Consider the following 18,762-nt stretch of genomic DNA (forward strand, 5'->3'; position numbering starts at 1 on the left):
AAAAAAGAGAGAAAAAACAAGCACTGATCTGGCAGGTCCAGTCAGCTCGAGCAGCGCACAAGGGAGGCAACTGGCAGGAAGCCTGCGGCCGGGACACCAGCGGAAGCTCCAAAGGTAAATGCAGCTCGCCTCCGCTTCCCTTTCCGCGTTGATGCCGTCTCGGCCGGGGTCAGCAGGCTTTCGCCCTCTCCCCGCAAGCCCGGCTGCTCTCTTCTGGCTCTCTGGCCCCGCTTGCTCCCTCGGCTCCCTTGCTGGCGTGCCTCTCTGCCTGTCTCACTTTCCCCGTGGCCGTGCTCTGGGGGATGCCGCAGCCCAACCATCACCTACCGCCGCACTTGGAGCGCTACAAAACCGGGGTGTCCCCAACCCCAAGACATAGGAAATGGGAGCGTGCTGCTGCCCGTTAACCTGTGCTCCTCCCTGCCTCGCAGTCAGCAGCCCTGACACCCGGCTGCCCTTTGGGCATCCATCGCCATTTCATGCCCCAGAGCAAAGGGGCCCCAGCTGGCTGTGTGTCTCCATTGGCCTGGGGAGGCATTTAGGGCCTCCCTGAGCTCTCCGATCAGTCTGCATCTTACTGGGGCTTCCTTATTTCCAACCATCGGAGCGAAAACATTTATGAGTGACCCATCCAGGCAGGACCGAGCAGAGCCAGAGCATCCCCGTCGGGCAGAGAAAGCCCCAGGCCACCCTGGTGTAGTGTCTCCCATCCCCTTCCCCACGTGAAAAGCAGGTGGGCTGCCTCATCTCCATCCCTTGCTCTTCCATCCCCAGCCACAGAGAAACCCAGTTAATACTTTAGGTATAAATCGTTTTCCCACTGCTCAAGCTGAACACGTTATAAGTGTCCCTTGCGTACCTTGACCCACAGTTTCACCCCATGCCTGACACCAGGGCTGCTGTGCTGAAGGGGAGCAACGTGCCTCCATCCCTCTTCACAGCAGAGCAGCGCTGCAGACCTCCCCACTTCCCGTTTCACACCAGCAGCAGAGAGACGCGGTTTCTCCAGGGATGAGCCCAACCTCAGCAGCCCTGCTGTTACCCAAAACCAGTTTGCAATCGAGAGCGATGAAGCTCTGGGGCAAAGAGGCAGCCGAGAGAGATTTTTATCCCTCCTGGCCCCAGCAGTTATGCTGGATGTGTTTACAGTCGTGCTGCCTTGCAGAAACACTGGCAACCTGACGTCCTTGTAATTTCCACATCAGCCCTGGCAGACACACCGCCCGCACCAGGGGCTCTGCGGGTGTTTGGGGTTGGAGGAGCCCGACCTCGCCGCCGGGCTCTGCGGTGCCCCTTTGCACCGCTGCAATTTATCGGTGGGGTGCAGGGTGTCCTCCATGGTCCCCCTCTTCCCACGGGGCTATTGCAGCGGCACCACTGCCGGTTGTGCGATGCCGGCCGGGGACCGGTCCCCCTTGTCCCCCTGCACCATCCTTGCACTCCCCGCTTGCCTGCACGCATGGCACGTTGTGTGGCTAACACCTCTCCCCGGGCACGGCCGCAGGGTAGCAATGCGCCGAGCCTCCTGCCGCGAGGGGAGTGCTGCACCCACTTGGCTTAGCTCAACGCTACGAGAGTTCATGAGATAGGAAGCCTGCGTTGCTATAAATAAACCGCCCTGCTGTTTAATTAGCAATTCCAATGGGCACGTCAGGCTGGAAGCAGCACTGCAGCCAAGACAGGGTGTTGGCAGCATGAAGGGGGTCCCGCTGAGGCCCCCCAAATGCAGCCATGGGGCAGCTCACTGTGGTTTCACAGGGAGGTGTTGCACGCCCTGCAGTTGAGCTACGACCGCGGCTCGTTTCCCCTCGCTGGCCTCTGGTTTGAGCCAAAGCCACATTTTTAACGTCCTGCAGCCCCCGGTTGGTCATTAATCACCTCCCGCCCTTAAATTCATGGTGAGGAAAGCCAGGCTGCGAGTTGACGCTGCGCAGGGAGGGCAGGTGACACGGCGGCCACCAAACCGTGGCGGGGACATGGGTTTGGCTTTACCCCACAGTGGCACCCGCTGCTCCCCGACCCGAATTGCTGCGGGGAGCGACGGGGACTGCTAGGGCCCTCCCTGTGCCGGACTGGCCCGGAGCAGCCAGCAGTCAGGGAGCCATTTCTGATCTATTCCAGGCCCAGCCCGCCCTGTGGTGGTGGCAAGTGGACTTTGTCCCCCGGAAGACGCCGCGCCGTGGGGGCCCTTCTGTCGCAGGTGGCCCGCTGGTGATGCCGGCAGCTCCCCCGCACGACACCTGAGCACACCATGGCAGGTAGGCTGCAAAATCACAAGTTTCACCTGTTTTCAGCTGGGAAGGACCCCTCACACTGGTGGGCATGGCAGGGTTCCGGCTCGCTGCTCCAGCTTTGCCTCGTAGGGCGGGCGAGGGTCCGTCCCGGCCCCGAAAACCGGCTCAGCCTGTTGAAAAACAGCTGCAAGCGCCGCTTGCTGCCAGACCCCCGTGGCAGAGCTTGTTTTTCTGGGAAAGCCGGGATGGCTACGACAGTTGCCCGCCCAGCTGGGAGCTGGATCAGCTTTCCCATCCGAAACCCCCTTCCTACTGTGCCCCCAGACCTTTGCAGCGTGCCCCCCGAAATCCTCGTCCCGGCTGCCAACGAGACACTGGAACTGGCGCTGGGGAGCCAGATAGCACTGAACTGCACCGTGCGCTGGGCAGCCACCGAGGGCTGTGAGCCTGTCCCTGCCTGGATGAAAGACGGGCAGTGGCTGGGCAGCGAGAGCAGCCAGGACACCAGCTGGTAAGGAGCCCACCCTGGGGTATGTCCGTCCATCTGTCTGTCTGTCTGTCAGGGTGGGTCGCCTCATGGCCCAACCCACGGTGGCCCCATCTCACCCCAGGTTTGCCCAAAATGCCTCGGAGCGGCTCCTCGCCAGCGTCCTGCAGCTCAACCTCACGCATGATGCCGACTTCGGAGTGTTTGCCTGCTGGGTCAGCAATGCCACGGCCACCTTTACCCTGCGGCGAGCGGGTAGGGACATGTTGGGGACAGAGGAGGGGCACCTCCAAGGAGGGCTTGCTTGCCTAGAGCAGGAACAGGGGTCCCATGGGGATCATCAAGGCAGGTGTTAGGAGCATTGCTGCCTCTCCCAGGGCAGTGCAACAGGGTGCAAATCTACACCAAACCCAGAAAACCTGGTCCAGGGATCACCAGTCACACTCACCGTGCCCTTCCCTGTCCTTACAGAGGTGGCAGGGCACGTGCCTGCGGTGCTGGCAGCCCTCCTGGTCCTGGCACTCCTGGTGCTTCTGGCCGGGCTCTATGTCCGATGCCGCCTGAGCGTGCTCCTCTGGTACCGGAATCGCTACGGCGAGCTGGAGATCAATGGTGAGGCATCGGGGAAGGGCACAGATGCGGTGCCCCCCCCTTGGGAAAAGCCTCCCCCCGGGCCAGGGGCTTGCCCATGCGCAGAGCCCTCCCTGGCATTACACCCCTCCCTTTCCCCATGGCTCTCCCCAGACGGGAAGCTGTACGATGCCTACGTCTCCCACGCCACCACCCCAGATGACCGAAAGTTCGTCCACTTCATCGTGAAGCCGCAGCTGGAGAACCGCTACGGCTACAAGCTCTTCCTGGATGAGCAAACCATCCTGCCCAACTCAGGTAGGCACCAGACCTGCGCGGGGTTGGGCAGAGGGGCAACACCAGCACCTGGGGGCTTGAAATCCCTTTGCCTGCAGAGCCATCAGCCGACCTGATAATGAACGTGAGTCGGTGCCGGCGTCTCATTGTGGTCCTCTCCATCGCATACCTGGAGCAAGACTGGTGCAACAGCAGCTTCAGGTAGGAGCGGCTCCTGCCTGCTCCCAGGGGAGAGGAGCTGGTGGGTCCTTTGCTCTCCTGCCATGTGCTGTCTCGCAGGGAAGGGCTTTGGAGGCTGCTGGAGCTTTCCAAGAAACCCATCTTCATCGTCTTTGAGAGCCAGTACCGGGAGATCACCCACCCTGCTATCAGCATACTGAAGCAGCACCGGAGCGCGGTGACCTTGCTGGTGTGGCGAGCCGGCTCCATGGTGAGAGCCAAGCAGGACCCCATCCTGCCAGCACCCCCCTTTCTATTCCCAGTGCCCCATTTTTATGTCAGCCTCCCTGTGACGCTCTGGGGCTGCTCCCCGTGCTTCAGTGCTCCTAAAAAGCAGGTTGAGGCCCTCATCTTTTAGAGGCAATTTAAAAAAAAAAAAACAACCAAAACAGCCCTAGATCTGGGTGCTCGCTCCCCAAACTTGCGCGATCAGGAGCCTAGTGCCATTCCGGGGTCTCCCCCAGCCGAAGCACCAGCACGAAGCCTCAGCTCTCAGAGTGAAGCTTTGGCCTGTGGCTGCTCCGGCCATTTCAGGGCCAGGCTGGGAGCTGCAGCCCTCAGGAGCATTTCAGCAGGTCGGGCTGGTTTCTCCACCGATGCATGGGCACGCTGCCACGCCAGGAACACAGCCCTCGCCTTGGCTGAGCTCCCAGCGCTAGGAAGAGCGAGCTGAGCCCCACAAAGCCTTCCCCAGCCCTGTGCAGGGCTGGGCTTGGCTTCGTGGTGGTCCCAGCACAGCTCGTCTCCCTGCCCCATGCAGACCCCATCATCGGACTTCTGGAAAGAGCTGTGCCTGGCCCTGCCCCGCAAGGTGTCCTTCCAGGGGGCCATGGGGGACCCACAGACCCAGCTGCAGGAGGACAAGGACCCCATGCTGATCCTGCACAGCAGCTACCTGGACAGCAGTGGAGACCTCCACCCAGATGGGGACCTCGGTACAGGTCCTTGTCCCCTCCTTCTTCTCCTCGGGGGGTACACGTGGACCGGAGGTCACCTTTGGGCTTTGCTTCACCCTCCTGTGGCAGGCAGGCTGGGTTTAGCCCCTTCCCCACCACCTAAAACCCATCTCCCCGCTCCTTCCAGGCCTCCGAGGGTGCGTTTTCAGAAGCCCCCCGCCTCCCCGCATCGGTGGCCCCGGTGCTCCCATGGCTTCGGCTGCTGGCATGATGGAGGACGCGCAGCTGAGGGCCGGCCAGAGACCTGAGCTCGACATCTCGGACCTGGGATCACGCAACTACGGCGCCCGCACGGACTTCTACTGCCTGGTGACAGAGGATGACATCTGAGCAGGGCTGCGGGCCAGCAAAGGCGGCATCCCCCTTCCCCGCGGGGCTGCACAGTCCCAGATCGCGGCCAGAGGAGCCTGGGCTTTATGATGGGACCAAAGCCAAGATCTCGGTGGGAAAGACAGGAGCCGGCTCCTTCTGGCAGCATGCTCCATAGTGGAAAACCATCACCAGGGGACACCCCTGCCTGTAGTGCCTGGGCACCCTTGGGTGCCAGGCCCCCCTTCCCTCACCATGGGCGGCAGGGATATTTTTCCTGCATGATGGACAAGCGTTGGTCACCCATCACAAGATGGGTGACGCTCTCTGAGAAGCAATGTGCCCCAGTCCCAGTGACCCAGGGGCTGGGAAATGCCTGACAGGAGCAGCTGCGGCACACATGGAAACCCCTGTGGCAATAAAATCCTGCTGCTCCGAGTGGGTCTTGTCTGTCTGCGGGGACGTGGGTGCCACCGGCAGGTCTCCCAACCATGGGCAGCAGGGCAGCCAGCATTGTGCTGTTTCCCGTCCCTGTGCCGCATCCCATCCCCGTGCCAGCATCCCCACCACGCTGAGTCGGAGCAACACCCGGAGGTGGCGAGCAGGCTGGCACTGCGGGGTGAGCCCACCCGAACGCCGGTGTCCCGCGGGGTGCTCTCCTCCCTTCACGCATGCCGGCTGAGCACGGAGGCAGGCGGGCATCGTTCAAGGCCTTTATTTCAGGGATACGCAGGGCTCGGGGAGTTTGTACACGGAGAGCTGGGGAGACAAACGCACCGTAACACCCCGCCCTGGACCGCGCCGGGTGCCAGCTCACCGAGGGGACCCCACCAGCCCTGGATGCGTCCCCTCCTGGCAGCGCCGCCAGGTCTCCCCGACCCTCCCGCCCCTGTACCTACTCTACCTTGTTTCCCAAACGGGGTGTGCCATGCCCCCCCAAGCGCAGGGTCTCCCCACCCAGCCCCAAACCCGCCGGCAGACCAAAGCCACCCCACAGCCCACCCGCGTGCCCCGGTCCGGCCACCGCCTCGGCAGGGAGAGCTTTGGACCCGCTGCCCCACCTGCGCCAGCCGCGCCGGGCACCGAGGGCATCTCCCCACCCCGCGGGGAGACGCCTTCCAGCAAACACAAGCCGGCTGGCCCTGCCCGGATCCTGCTTACACAGCACCGGCCAGGCCCAGCCCTGGGCAGAGCAGCCAGCAAAGAGCGGCAGCAGCGGCTCTGCCTGCACAGGGACAGTCCCCACGGGGTGTACGGATGGGGACGGCGTGGCACAGAGGTGCCCCGGCTTCTTGAAGCGAGGGCACGGGCAGCCTCAATCACCCCCCTCACGCCCAGCAAAGGAGGGGACTCAGCACCGTGTCACCGACGCAGTTTCCCAGCTCCTTACAGCTCCAGTGCCAGCCCATAAAAATTTGGGAAGCCACCTCAGACCTCCCACAAACCCCCTGAGCTATGCGAAGCCCCCTCCCCACCCAACCAGGGCAGAGTGTGTGTAACCCACGGCGCACCCCGCACCAGCACCCTCCCAGCCCCTGGTGCGCCGCGATTCGGGGCGCTGGGATGGGGTGCCCCCAGAAGCCCCCCTCGCCACCAGTATTGCTTTGCAGGAGCATCCCCAAAGCCCTGCAGCTCCTGCCCCTCCGCCGAGCCGCGAGACGAGCTGAGCTTTACAGCTGGCTCCCCAGGAGCGGAGAGGGTCCCCAGGGGCTGAGGACCCTTGGGTGCCATGGGGCAGTCCCCCACTAACTGGGGTCCCAGCGGGGCCCCGCCGCAGAGCCAAAAGCAGTTGCTGGGTTTAAGGCTGCAGCAGGAGGGAGCACGAGTGTCCCCCCACCCGGGAAAGGGGGACCCGGTGGAGGGGGGAGGCGTGAGGGACGCGGCGGGGGCTACACTACGGAGCAGGTATCCAGCGGTGAGCAGCCTCCCCAGGCCAGGGCCAGCAGCAAGGAGCATCCCGGCGGGGAGAGTCAGGGCTGGGCAGTCCGGCTCCCGGGGGTTGTCCTCACAGGCCGAGGAAGTCCTCCTTCCGGAACCCCTTCTGCACAGAGACAGGCCACCCGTCACCTTTCCTGCCCGAGGACATCCCTGCCCGCGCCTCGCTGGGCAAGGGGAACGCGAACACAAACCCGCTCTGCTCCGGCACCGACGTGGCCACGCTGTCCCCACACGGGGCACGTGGCTGTCCCCACCCCACTGGTGCAGGTGCCACCACAGGGACGATGCTCTGGGGACATCCCCACCCCTTCAGGAGGGGGAGGCGTGGAGTTGGGACCTGTTGTATGCCTGGAAGCATTTGGGTGGTGTGGCTTTCTAGGGTGAAGCCCCGGGCCTTGACCCCCTTGGGATCCACCGTTAGGATCCATCCCAGGATCCCAGTGGCTGAAGAAGGCACCAGAGGGTGGTACATACCATTTTGAAGTCCCGGTGGAGCTTGGTGTATTGCCACATGTTGCCAAGGAGGCTAGCTGCTGCTCTGGAGGACTTCTCATTGTCCGAGCTGGGACAGGGAGAGGAGGCAATGAGCTTTGGTTACCGCTGGGCACGGGATGGTGCCCACCAGCCCAAGGATACCAGCCCAGAAGGGCCCGGAGGGGCTGAGGACTTAGCACTGGTGGGAAGAGGCAGAAGACTAAAGGCTGGAGCCCACCACAATGGGCAGAGTGGCAAGCAGTTGTGGCAGGAGAGGTGAGAAGCACCCAGATGGGTAGAAGGTGGCTGCAGCAATGGGCAATCCCATAGCAGGGTGTCCTGAGGAGGGAGCAGAGGGCTGGAAGGTGGCCATGAGGCCACTCTGAGCTGGTCTGGGGGCTCCCAATGCCAATCCTTGGGAAGGGAGACTGGTTGTGACCCTCTTCCACCTCGCTGGACCGGGGGAGTAAGGGGAGAGCAGGACTGGACCCCAGGTCTGAGCTGGGACAGCAGAGCAGACAGGGAGCTCCTACCTGTCCCTTCTCTTCTTGATGTAGAAGAGCTTCCTGAGGCCATCAAAGTAGACGATGTCACGGGCAGCCATGGGGCTCTCCACCACCAAGTTGTTGAGGACCGCGATGATGTTCACGATGACGTCGGCGGGCGGCGCCTTGTCCCCGATGCTCCCCGGCAGCTTCTCAATCAAGTGGCTGACCACCTTGGTTGCTGGTGGGCAAAGGCATCATGTCAGGGCTGGTGGCCAGACCCAGGGGACACGCGGCAGCCTAGGGATGAACCTTGCAGCCTCCCGCGGGCAATGAGGGGACAGAGAGTCCAGCCAAGGACCCACAGGGCAGTACCAGGGATGTCTTCAAGCCCTTTGCTCTCTGGAGCCTCTGCTGAGACTCCTTGGCACCTGGGAGAGGAGTTGGGGGATGAGGACAAAGCCAAGTGAGATGGTGGGGTTGCGGGCAGAGCACAACGTGGGGGGGGTGTTCGGTTACTGGGGATGGACCAGCCACCACGCGCTCAGCTGTGAGCAGGGATGCAGCAGGCAGGAAGGTGCTGAGACATGGCTGGAGGTAACTGGAGGCCAGACCAAGGAGGAAAAGGGTGGAGGGCATCCGTCGGGCTCCTGCCCACAGCCCCAGCCCTGCCCATCCCTCCCTGGCACTCACACATCTCGTCCTTGTTGCGGGCATGGCGGGACAGGTTGCGGATGAGCCCCGTCAGGGAGCGCAGCTGGTGGTGGTCGGCGGTGCGGACGCGGTCCAGCACGGGGTTCAGGATGCGCTCCTGCTCCAGGGCCAGCCGGCTCAGCACGCCTGCCCACTGCCAAGGCAAACGTCCGCTTGGAGACTCCCACCTGGAAGCCGCCGGCTGCCTTCTGCTCCCACCCCATCTTCCTCCTCTTGCTCAACGGGGCCAGGTCAGGGTGACCCATGCCCGGGTGGGGTGAGTAGCGTGATGGCCATGTCCCCTACCCAGGAAAGGCTGGTACCAACCTGCAGGGAGGTGCATCCCCTCCCCGGGCACGGCTGGTGACTAGCCAGGTGGTGGGGACAACCAGGCAAGACGCGGCGAGCCCCAGGGGATGTTCCCCTCCCGCGCCCTCACCCTGCGGTCCCCGGCAGTGATGTTCTGCAGGGCGCCCGAGGCCGCCTCCGTTGTGTGCTTGTTGAGCTCACAGCGCTGCAGCAGCCGGTTGTAGATGCCCACGATCTGTGGGTTCCAGAGCCACTCCATGCCCTTGGGGTCCTTGGAGACCTCCGTGAAGGTGACGATGTCTGCATTCAGGTAGTGCTGCGGGGATGAGAGTGGCACTGTTAGACTCATAGGGAACATGCCCTCTGTGGCATCCCTCGCTGCTGGTGTCCCCTTTTTCCCGCGTGCCTGGCCTCAACCATTGAGCAGCTCCAGGCTGGCAGGGACCCAGCAGGTCACCCTGGCTGCGTCATGCCCCGTGGCATAGCAAAGTGGGGTTTTGGCACCCTGATTCACCCCACACACCTGATTCACGCTTCACTGAGCTCACCCGCATGTCCCACCCATCAGCTGAGGCCAGCATCCGCCTCCGCCTCAGCGTCACCTCCACTGCCAGCTGCTTCCCAGTACCAGTCCCGCCCCAGGTGACGCGGCCATCACGGTGCCCACCACCTCCCAGCCACTGACCTCTCGTGCTTTCTTGCTCTGGGGGCTGAAGCAGCCCACCAGCTCCCCCGTCACCATGCTGCTGTTATTCCTCCTGTGGCCTTCCAGGCGCTGGAGGGAGGACGGGGGCATTTCGTCGTACAGGCGGTAGGAGAGGTTGCGTAGGACACAGACGGCATTCTCCACGCTCTGGGCCGGGGGGAGATGGGACATGAGGGTGTCAGTCCTTGTGCTGTCTGCCAGGGCATCTCCAGCTGGCACGTCCCCTGGGGCGCAATCCCATGGGGCTCCCTAGCCAGAGTCACCCTGATGACACCAGTGGTGCCTCACTGTGCCCAGTAAGCCCAGATGGAGCCAGGCTGGTTTTCCCACCATCACATCAAGACACGCCTTTGTACCACGATGGCCAGGCGGCCGCCAGGAGGGAGGGAGCAGCACCCTGTCTGAGGGCACCCAAACCCTCCCAGCACCCAGCTCCCGGGGCTCACCTTGTCCTCTGACTTGCCCACTTCCAGGGAGCTGTTCACGTAGTAGATCATGGAGTCCACCAGCCCATGGCACTCACGCATCTTCTGTCGGGTCTGCTGGCTGGCAGAGCTGAGATTCCTGTACGGGGAACATGGGTCCATCATAGCAAGAAGGGGCTTCCCCACAGCCACCCCCCCTCCTGCCACTGGGCACCACCACGGGGAGGGCAGCTAATACCTCTCCCATGGGGTTGACCAGGCTTTGCCTTGATGCACAAGTGCTGCAAGGGATGGGGACCCCAGAAATGAGCCCTAGAGACCTTGCTCCCTACGTATACAGCACAGATGGTGTCTCTTCTTCCACCCAAAACTTTACCCGCAGTGGGAGGACTGGAGCCGTCCCAGAGCAGGTACCTGAGGAAGCCTGTGGAGTTGTAGAAGATCTCCGCCTCTGAGGGGTTCTGCTGGATGACACCCGAGCCCCCCAGCCCAGAGAGGGGGACCAGGACCAGGTCTGTGAGCTGCTCCAGCGTGTCCCGGGCCAGGCGATCCTTCAGGTTGTCACTGGAGGAAAGATTCCACAGGATCCCTGCGCAGAGGGGGATCTTCAGTCCCAGGAATGGCTGGAGAGCACGTCCACCCTGACTCACCTCCCCAGGGGGCTCACGCCGACCACCCTCAGCCAGGAGCAGCCATGGGACAGAGTGGGTAACAATGACGCAAAGAAATCATCCCCGTGAAGCGTCGCCCCAGCTTTACTCATGGGGTGGGGGCACCATGTACCACCCGCAGGGGAGGAGGACCCTTGCCTGCCCCGCCATCGTCTCCAACCTGTGACATTCTTGCGGAGCTCGTCGTCGGGCTCCCGCAGCGTCCGCATGAGCTCATAGATGCCGTTCTCCTCCACCAGCGCCAGCTTGTTCTCGGCGTTGTCGTAGATGAGGTTGCGCATGGCGCCTGTGGCATGGCGCTGCACCTCCTGGTTGGGGCTGTTGAACAGCTTCACCAGCTTGGGCATGGCCTGGAGGCTGCGGGCCTGGGAGGGGAGAGCCCAGCCAGGTTGAAACACCCAGCCGCTCTCCCGTTCAGCTGGGGCTCCCTCCATCTCCTCCACCCTCCCTGGGGTGCCCCACCATAGCAGAGGGGCTGGGGACAGCCCCTTCTCCTTCAGCTCCTCGGCACTCACCTGCTTCTTGGCATTGCTGTCGCTGTAGCATTTGTGCTGGAGGTAGGCAGCGCCCAGAACCTGCAGGTTGGGGTCGCTGGCTATCAGGTATTTCACTGCAGAGGGCAGGTCGATGTCATCAAACCTGGAAGCCACAGGCAAGTGAGGAAGATCCCAAGCAAAGCATCCCACAGTGGTCCTCCACCTCTACACCCCACCATATCCTGCATCTCAGAGGATACCCATCAATCCATCTCCCCCCCCGCCACCCTCTTGGGACCCAGCTGACTGAGCATCTTCCTACCCTCCTGTCTCAGGATGCATCCATGAGACGAGCTAAGGCCACATGCGGGACATGCTTGGAGGTCAGCCCATGCCACGGTCCATCGCTACAGGGCCAAACTGTGCCCACCATCTCACCCCTCCTCCTGCATCCCTTGCAGCAAGGTAACGCCAGGCAAGAGATGGAGAATTTTGCCCTCAATCGGCCAAGCGACTAAGGTGGGGACAAGGACCAAGCCGGTGCCGGCCCAGCCCCATTGGCACTCACCCCCCTGACTGGTGGCTGAGCAGCGTGCTGTGCCCGTTGTACATCTCCATGGCACGCTGGTCCTGGAGGTGGTGGCTGGACTCGGCCAAGCTGCGCACGGAGGGGGCGCGGGAGCTGTGCTCCACCATCCCCATGTACGAGCTCCCGCCGCCCGCCTGCGAGGCCGCCTGGATGCTGCCGAAGGAGCCGGTGCTAAGCCGCGACCGGTTGTTGCTCTGGAAGCGCTGGAGCGTGCGCATGGCAGGCGCCCGGATGGTGCGGCTCTGGGTCACCTCACCGCCCTCCAGCCAGTCGGAGGCAGCCTTGGCGGTGGAGCCGGCGCTCATCTGCCTCTCAAAGGTGTAGGAGCGAGTGAAGCCGCCGTTGCCTTGGCTTTTGTAGAGGGAACGGTGACCCACGGGGTCCAGCTGCTCTGAGATGATGCTATAACGGTCATCTGCGATGGCGGTGGGCTGGAGCGGCCCGTCGGCCAGCCGCAGGGAGTGCAGCGAGAGGGTGTCGAAGTTCTGCCGGGGCCGGTAGTTGCGCTCATGGAAGGAGCTGGGCCGTGGTGAGATGTTGGCGGCCTGCGACATGGTGTAGCCGGTGCCGTAGCCCCGGCCCTTCGCCAGGCCCCCATTGCTGATGGTCGCCATCCGCTTGTGCGGGGTGAGGTCCACCGCCGAGCGTGAGGACCAGCTGCTGCCCTTCAGCGTGCCGAAATCCTTCTTGGCCAGCGGCTGATAGAGCTGCAGGGGGAAAGCGGGAGGTTAAGGGATGCCCACAAGCCTCCTCCTCCATCCCCACCATGGGGAGAGGACAGGACGGAGCCAAGAGCCTCCCCTGGCACAACCAAAGCCACAGCCAGCAGCTAGGTCTCCACTGGCATCCCCAGCTGCCACGGTGATGGGCACTAGCGTGGGGCAGGAGACAAAACCTCCTTGTACATACCGAGGCTTTGGGGTCCAAGCCATTGCTCTGGGAGCGGGAGCTGAAGGAGGAGCGCAGGGTTGTGCCGTACTGACCACCTGCGAGACGGAGACAGAGGGATCGATGTGAGCACTGGGGGGCCTAAGGGGTGGTCTTGGGTACCAAAGATTCCCCCCCAACTCATCCCAGGGGGACCTGCTTCGGGAGCTGCGGCAGTGCCGGCAGCGCGGCAGGGAACGAGGGAGCGGGCGGACACCGCCTTCGCCTGCCCGCTGGCAACGGAGACCAGGAGAGACGGCGGCAGCGTGGAGCGGCAGCCTCCCCGCCTTTCATCGTGCCCCGATGGCGAGGGGAGTAATTGCCACCTTGGCGGGGACGCGGCGGCTGAAGCCCGGTCCTCTCCGCCGCAGCCAGATTGGCAGACCAGGCATCCCCCCAAAAAACCCAGTCCCGGCTCCGCCACCCTGGGGACAGGAGCCCAGCAGGGACCCGGCCGCCCCACTGCACCCCACGCCGCCCTCCCGCCTTGCCACCGCCCCAGAGCCGCCGGCGGGGACGGGGAAGACGCCGCCAGCCCCGGCGGTGATGGGAGCGTGACTCATGCCCGCGCCCGGGGCAGCCCTCGGGGTGCCGGGGGGGGTCTCTCCCCACCGCCGAGGTACCCCGGCACCTTGGATCGGGGGGGGGGGGCTCGGTGAAACCCCGCGCCGGTGCCAGGCGAAGCGGCAGGGCGGAGGCCACGAGCGCAGACGTTAAATGGAGGAGCTTGGAGCCCGGCCAGCGGCGCTGCTCAAAGGCTGGGGGGGGGACAAGGAGGGATCTGCCAGGGAAAGAAAAACCTCCCCCCCCGCCACCCCGCCAACCCAAAGCGGGTTGCGGGACGCCCCTGGCGCCAATCCCCCCCCGCAGCGGGCAGGTGGGGAAACTGAGGCACGACCCCTGAGCGGGGTGAAAGAAGCCCACGCTGGGGCCGTGCCGCCCCATCCCCGGTGCTGGGGGTGCTCGGCCGGGGTGGGGGACACCCCCCCCAGCCCCAAGCTAGGGTGCGAGCCGAAACCCGGTGCCGGCCGAGGGTCTCCCGCCGCCCGTTTTGACGCGTGCGCCCGGGAAGCGGGGGGGGGGGGTTCTCCCACCTCTGCTGCCGTCAGCGTGGTCGGGGCCCTCGGCGCGGGCGGCCGCTTGCCCCCTCAGCATCATCCGGATGCGGACCTGCTCCTGGACGCGGGCGCTGCGCAGCCGCTGGGCCTCGGCCGCCTCCCGGCTCCTGCCGTCCAGCTGCCGGTCCGAGGGCAACGCCAGCGAGCAGACGCCGGCCTCGGGCTGCAGGGCCGACAGCAAGAAGGTGTTAGTCTCCTGCATGGCGGCGGTGTGGAGGCCGAGGCCGCCTGGCGCAGGTGAGCGCGGCGGCTTTCCCCGCAGCCGTAGGGAGGCACCGGGCCCGCCCCGCCGCCGCCACGCCTCGGCCGCCGCTGAGCGGGAAGGAGGGGACCACAGCGGGCCCCCCGCCATCGCCGTCGCCGCCGCAGGCAGAGGTGCCCAGGACTGACCTCGCGGGGACGAGGGCGCGAGGGAGGCGGACGCCCGCGGTGGCGCGGGGGGGGTCCGGGGTGGTCGTGCCTGCGGCCCCAGCCGTGAGAGACAGACACCCACCCCGGGCAGCCTCCCCGTGGACCCCCCAGACCCCTGGGCAGCCCCACCAGCGAGCCCTAGACCCTCACGTTGTCCCTCTGGCGAGACCCGGACCCCCATTGCCTCCTGGGAGAGCTCTGGACCCCCATTTGCCTCCCGGGAGAGCCCCGGACCCCCAAGTGCCTCCCGGGAGAGCCCCGGACCCCCCAATGGTCTCCCAGGAGAGCCTTGGACCCCCATTTGCCTCCCGGGAGAGCCCCGGACCCCCAAGTGCCTCCCGGGAGAGCCCCGGACCCCCCAATGGTCTCCCAGGAGAGCCCCGGACCCCCATTTGCCTCCCCACTGACACCCAGACACCCGCATGGCCCTGCTGTTAAGCCGCAGACCCCCGCATTGTCCCTCTGGCAAACCCAAGACCCCCAGGCAACCTCCCTGGAGAGCCCCGGGCAAGCTCCTCAGCCAGACCCGGGCCCCCCCACGGCCCCACCAGTGAGCCCCAGGCAGCCTCCCCAGAGAGCCCCAGACCCCCGAGCCACCTCCTAGGAGAACCCCGGACCCCCAGGCAGCCCCCACCGCCGACTCCAGCCCCCCGGGCTGCCCACCACCATATGGGGCCAACAAACCCCTCCAGCACCCAGGGAGGGGGGGGGCTGGCCTGCCAAAGGGCCAGAGCAGGGGCTAATTGGCAGTAATTACTGGCCAGGCCCTCCCTGCTTTGCTTTTCAAATCAGCCGGGGAACAACAGTAATAATAAAAAAAAAAGGGGCAGCTCAGCGCCGGCAGGCCTGACGGTAATGAACGCGGGGTGACTCAGCCGCTGCCACCACACAGGTACTAATTAGGCTTGCCCCACCCGCTGAGCCGCCCTGGCCGACCCCGGCATGGCCGGGGTGGGGACGCCACGTACCCCCCCAGCCCGGTGTGCTCAGGCACGGCTCCCAAAATCCCCACGGTGTTGTTTCACACCGCTCTCCCTCAGCCCCTGACTCACTAACTGAGCTGCTCACTCCTGAACAGAGTTGTGCCCGTCCTCAGCCACACCCGGGTGCTGAGGCTCTGCCCCTGCTAATGGCCATAGGGTGTTTGCCCGTCGGCTCCGGCACAGTGCATCGGCTGGAGAAGCCGGCACTGGCTTTGGCCGTTTGAAGGTGAGCGTGGCAACGCGGCCTCAGCTCCGCAGCGAGCCACGGCTCAGCACTTGGCGTCACCGCTCCGAACCCGCCTGGCAGAAGCATTACGGGCTTTGCCAGCTGGTGCTTACGACACCCGGTGATGACAACGCCGGGACGTTGATGACAACACCGGGACGGCTTCTGTGCTTTGTTAGGAGGGTGAAAAGGGCGGCTGTCCCGGAGGAATGCGCCGCCGTCAGCAGGAGCAGCGGCTGATGCCGGGGCAGGGTTGCAAGAGCTGCGGGCAAGTGTTTTGGGGTGACGGCCCCTACTTTGATGGCGTCCTCAAACCCCAGTGGGCTGCAAACCCCGGTGCCACCATCGCATCGTGCCTGGGGACCGATGTGGGGGGGTGGACCCACCTCCCCAGCTCTGGGGGGGGGTCCAGGGACTCCATGGGTTTACTGGGAGTCCCCCCTTTAGCTTAGGGGTCAAACCTGACCCTTTTGGGGTACAGCATCCAGGGATAACCCCAAGGGCCCCCCCCCTTCTCCCACCTCAGCACCACCCACACGGGGAGCGTCGGCGGGTGCACCAAGTTTGGCAGAGCTCAGCGGGGCGCTCCCAACCCTCCGAGCCTGGATGAATCACGGGTTCCCCCCCGGGAGCAGGCGGGGAGGGCGGTTCGCTCCCCATGCAAGCTGATGCTTGCCCGCCATCCCCGTGCCAGACACCGAGGGTCTTGAGGACGGCCCCAGGAGCCCCTCCATCCCCAGGGGATGGAGGGGCTCCCGGGGATGGCCCCGAGCCCACTGGCAGCCCTGCTCACCCAGGCTCTGCCTCCGTTCCAAGCCCCCATCCCCCTGGTGTGACACTGCCCTGCAGCTTGAAGATGGAAACTGGGGGGTCATGGGGGGAGTTCGGGGGGGGGTTGCGGCAGGTTTGAAGCTGAAACCAGCAGCACTCGCCTCGTAAAGTGGCTCGTTAATAGGGGAAGTGTTGGATGGGAGCAGGGATGCGCTGGGATGCTTAAAAAGCAGCAAAGCGGCAGAAAAAAAACCTCAGATTTGGAGCAAAAGTGGGGAATTCCCGAGGGGATCCAGCCACATTCAGGGTGATACAGGGTTAAATAACTTGGTCTGGGAGTCCCTAAAGCGGTGACTGACTCCTCAGCCTAGAGGCACCCATATCCCTTCCTCCGCGGGGTGACAGAGCCACGTCCCCAGGGAGACCCCAGCTCCTGGGTGCGCATTGTCCTCTCCCACCCCCTGAGCACCAAGTGCCTGTTCCCCAAAACCGGGTCCCCGGGGAAGCCTGTGGCTGCTGGTGCCATCGGCGTTTCAAGCAGGGAGTGGCCGACACAGCACCACGCAGCCTGGCCACGACGCACGTGTGCCAAGAGCCACACTGGGGAAACTGAGGCACGAAGAGAGGAGAAAAAAAGCCTCTCGGCCAAAGTTGGCCAGGAGCAGGCAGCTGCTGGATCCAGCATCCGCACTGTCCCTTTCCACTGGGTGCATGGGGACTGGTGGCAGGGTGGGTACCACCAGTTTTCCCAGGGGACCCGCATCGGGATGGGTGCGGGACCGGCCGGCACGTACCTTGTTGGGTGGCCCCGGAGGGCCGTTACCCTGCAGCATCCTCCCGGGCAGGCGGGTGCACCCCTGGGTGCCACACGGGTGCCGGGCGCCCCGGCACGGGGTGGGCGATGCCGTCTGCGGCAGGCGTGGGGCTGCGGCACGGGCCCGCCCCGGGAGCTTACCCAACCAGTCTCTTCGCCGTTGTTTTGCATGTGCGCTCAAAACCCGCTCCCCTCGCAGCCAAGTTTGCGCTTTTGGGGCTTGTGGAGGCTCCACAAAAAGCCTCGGCACAGCCAAGATGCCGGCGGGGTGGCCGGGGGTCTCGGCTGCCCCATCCCAGGCAGCAGAGCCACATCTCAGCTGCTTTCGTGGTGCTCCAAACAATCACCGCCAGTCCGCACCACCATGGCCATGGTCCAACATGTCCTTTCCACTGTATCCCCTTGAACCTCCCCAGCACAGGGCACCCATGGGTGCAGCGAGGAGAGCTTTGGGATTGCTGAAAGGAGAAGATGGAGGGGAGGCAGAGCTGGGGGGGCACAGGTCTTTGGGGTGCAGGGGGCTCCCCCAGGCCCCAGGGGTTCACAGGGAGCATGTTTGTGTGCGTGGGATGGAGCAGGAGCCCTTTGAAGCCAGATAAGCCAAGAGGGAGCGCTTGAAACGGGCCAAACCAGTTCGGGGGCCATCGCTTCCACCGGCACTGCAGCCCGGGCTCCACGCCGCACCCGGCGCTCGCTGGGGGCTGCTGAGAGGTGACCCCCGGGCAAAGCCCAGCGTAGGGCAGGAGCCTGCCCAGGTCCCTCCACCCGGCCGCTGCTGCCACGCTCGGCCAGTTCTCAGTCCGGAGGCGTCGGGTGGGCTCCCGCGCTCCCCCTCGCCCTCCACCGCCGCCTCGCTCGGCCCCACAGCCCGGGCAGCCCTACAGCGAGGCCGCCCCGGGCTGGTGTTCGTCTCCGCCACCCCAAACAAGCCCCAACGCCTTCGCAGCATCCCCTCGGGGGAGGGCGAGCCGCCTGGCCAACGCCTCGCCCCAGCACCGGGGCTGCTCCTCTAAAAGCGGGGACCTGCCTGCACCCCACTGTCACTTGGGGCTCCAACGCCTGGCCCGGGAGAGGCTCCCCGTGGTCCCCATGACCACAGCTCAGCCGCTGCTGGAGAAGCAAAACCCTCCGGCGTTTTGCTGCTGGCCCTACCCCAAGCGGTCGCCATCGTCTGGCTCCGAATTGTCCCGCCCAGCAGGGCTGGACCAGTGTCCCCAGTGGGGACAGCACCGGTGGCACCAGTCCCTTCCAGCATCAGCGGCAGCTCTGGCTTTGGCTGAGCCCGGTGCCTGCTCCGATGCCGGTGGTTTTGTGAGCTCTCCCACAGCTGGGAAGCTGCTGGAAAAATTGTGCCTAAGGAAAGGCAGCTTTAGGGATCCCGCTGCTGGCCCCGGGGACCGCGGGGCTGCCTGCCCTGCCCGGGACTTCTCAGCCCACAGGCCAACTCCCGGTGCAGCGGGCAGAGCCCTTGCCCACAACAAAGCGCTTCCAAAGTGCTGGAAAAAACAGGCAGCAGGGTGAGGAGAGGAGCCCGCGAGTGCCAGCATGGAGAGAAAATCCCACTGCCTGCCGAGAACGTCCCCTCCCAGCAAATCCTGGGGCCACAAGTACCAAATTAGGGATAAAAAGCCCCCAGCGCCCCAGATTGTGGCTGTTTTCTGACGGCAAGCAGGT

The 18,762-nt window shown here is 64.8% G+C and overlaps 2 protein-coding genes across 3 annotated transcripts; one reads left to right on the forward strand and one right to left on the reverse strand.

Moving 5' to 3' along the window:
• On the forward strand, nt 1-5,510 carry SIGIRR (single Ig and TIR domain containing). Of its 2 annotated transcripts, none has more exons than XM_052812060.1 (10): nt 1-114; nt 2,122-2,258; nt 2,559-2,745; nt 2,846-2,976; nt 3,193-3,333; nt 3,466-3,609; nt 3,687-3,789; nt 3,868-4,018; nt 4,568-4,748; nt 4,891-5,510. In XM_052812060.1, exons 2-10 carry the CDS (start codon nt 2,252-2,254, stop codon nt 5,091-5,093), a joined length of 1,248 nt encoding a protein of 415 aa, XP_052668020.1. In that variant the 5' UTR covers nt 1-114; nt 2,122-2,251; the 3' UTR covers nt 5,094-5,510. The 2 variants fall into 2 exon arrangements, with proteins under 2 accessions (XP_052668020.1, XP_052668021.1); XM_052812061.1 differs by having other exon boundaries at nt 4,568-4,742.
• Nucleotides 5,511-5,777: 267 nt separating this feature from the next.
• PKP3 (plakophilin 3) lies at nt 5,778-14,157 on the reverse strand. The gene is made up of 13 exons (XM_052811893.1): nt 13,860-14,157; nt 12,748-12,824; nt 11,818-12,545; nt 11,289-11,412; nt 10,934-11,138; nt 10,517-10,691; nt 10,124-10,241; nt 9,657-9,824; nt 9,102-9,287; nt 8,663-8,816; nt 8,018-8,210; nt 7,485-7,572; nt 5,778-7,113 (listed from the first exon to the last, which is right to left on the reverse strand). The coding sequence occupies exons 1-13, from the start codon at nt 14,083-14,085 to the stop codon at nt 7,078-7,080; spliced, it is 2,478 nt and encodes an 825-aa protein (XP_052667853.1). The 5' UTR covers nt 14,086-14,157; the 3' UTR covers nt 5,778-7,077.
• Nucleotides 14,158-18,762: the final 4,605 nt, after the last annotated feature.

The sequence above is a fragment of the Harpia harpyja genome, chromosome 16 (genome assembly GCF_026419915.1).
Source record: "Harpia harpyja isolate bHarHar1 chromosome 16, bHarHar1 primary haplotype, whole genome shotgun sequence".
Lineage (NCBI taxonomy): Eukaryota > Metazoa > Chordata > Aves > Accipitriformes > Accipitridae > Harpia > Harpia harpyja.

What these genes read in the sequence shown, in the direction of transcription:
- SIGIRR (XM_052812060.1), top strand. An exon ending in CTTTACCCTGCGGCGAGCGG is followed by an intron (nt 2,977 to 3,192) that starts GTAGGGACATGT and finishes CTGTCCTTACAG; the next exon opens with AGGTGGCAGGGCACGTGCCT. An exon ending in AGATGGGGACCTCGGTACAG is followed by an intron (nt 4,749 to 4,890) that starts GTCCTTGTCCCC and finishes CGCTCCTTCCAG; the next exon opens with GCCTCCGAGGGTGCGTTTTC.
- PKP3 (XM_052811893.1), bottom strand. Translation starts at nt 14,085, where the DNA reads ATGCAGGAGACTAACACCTTCTTGCTGTCGGCCCTGCAGCCCGAGGCC. An exon ending in CCACGCTGACGGCAGCAGAG is followed by an intron (nt 12,825 to 13,859) that starts GTGGGAGAACCC and finishes TCCGTCTCGCAG; the next exon opens with GTGGTCAGTACGGCACAACC. An exon ending in TCCACCGGGACTTCAAAATG is followed by an intron (nt 7,114 to 7,484) that starts GTATGTACCACC and finishes GTCTCTGTGCAG; the next exon opens with AAGGGGTTCCGGAAGGAGGA.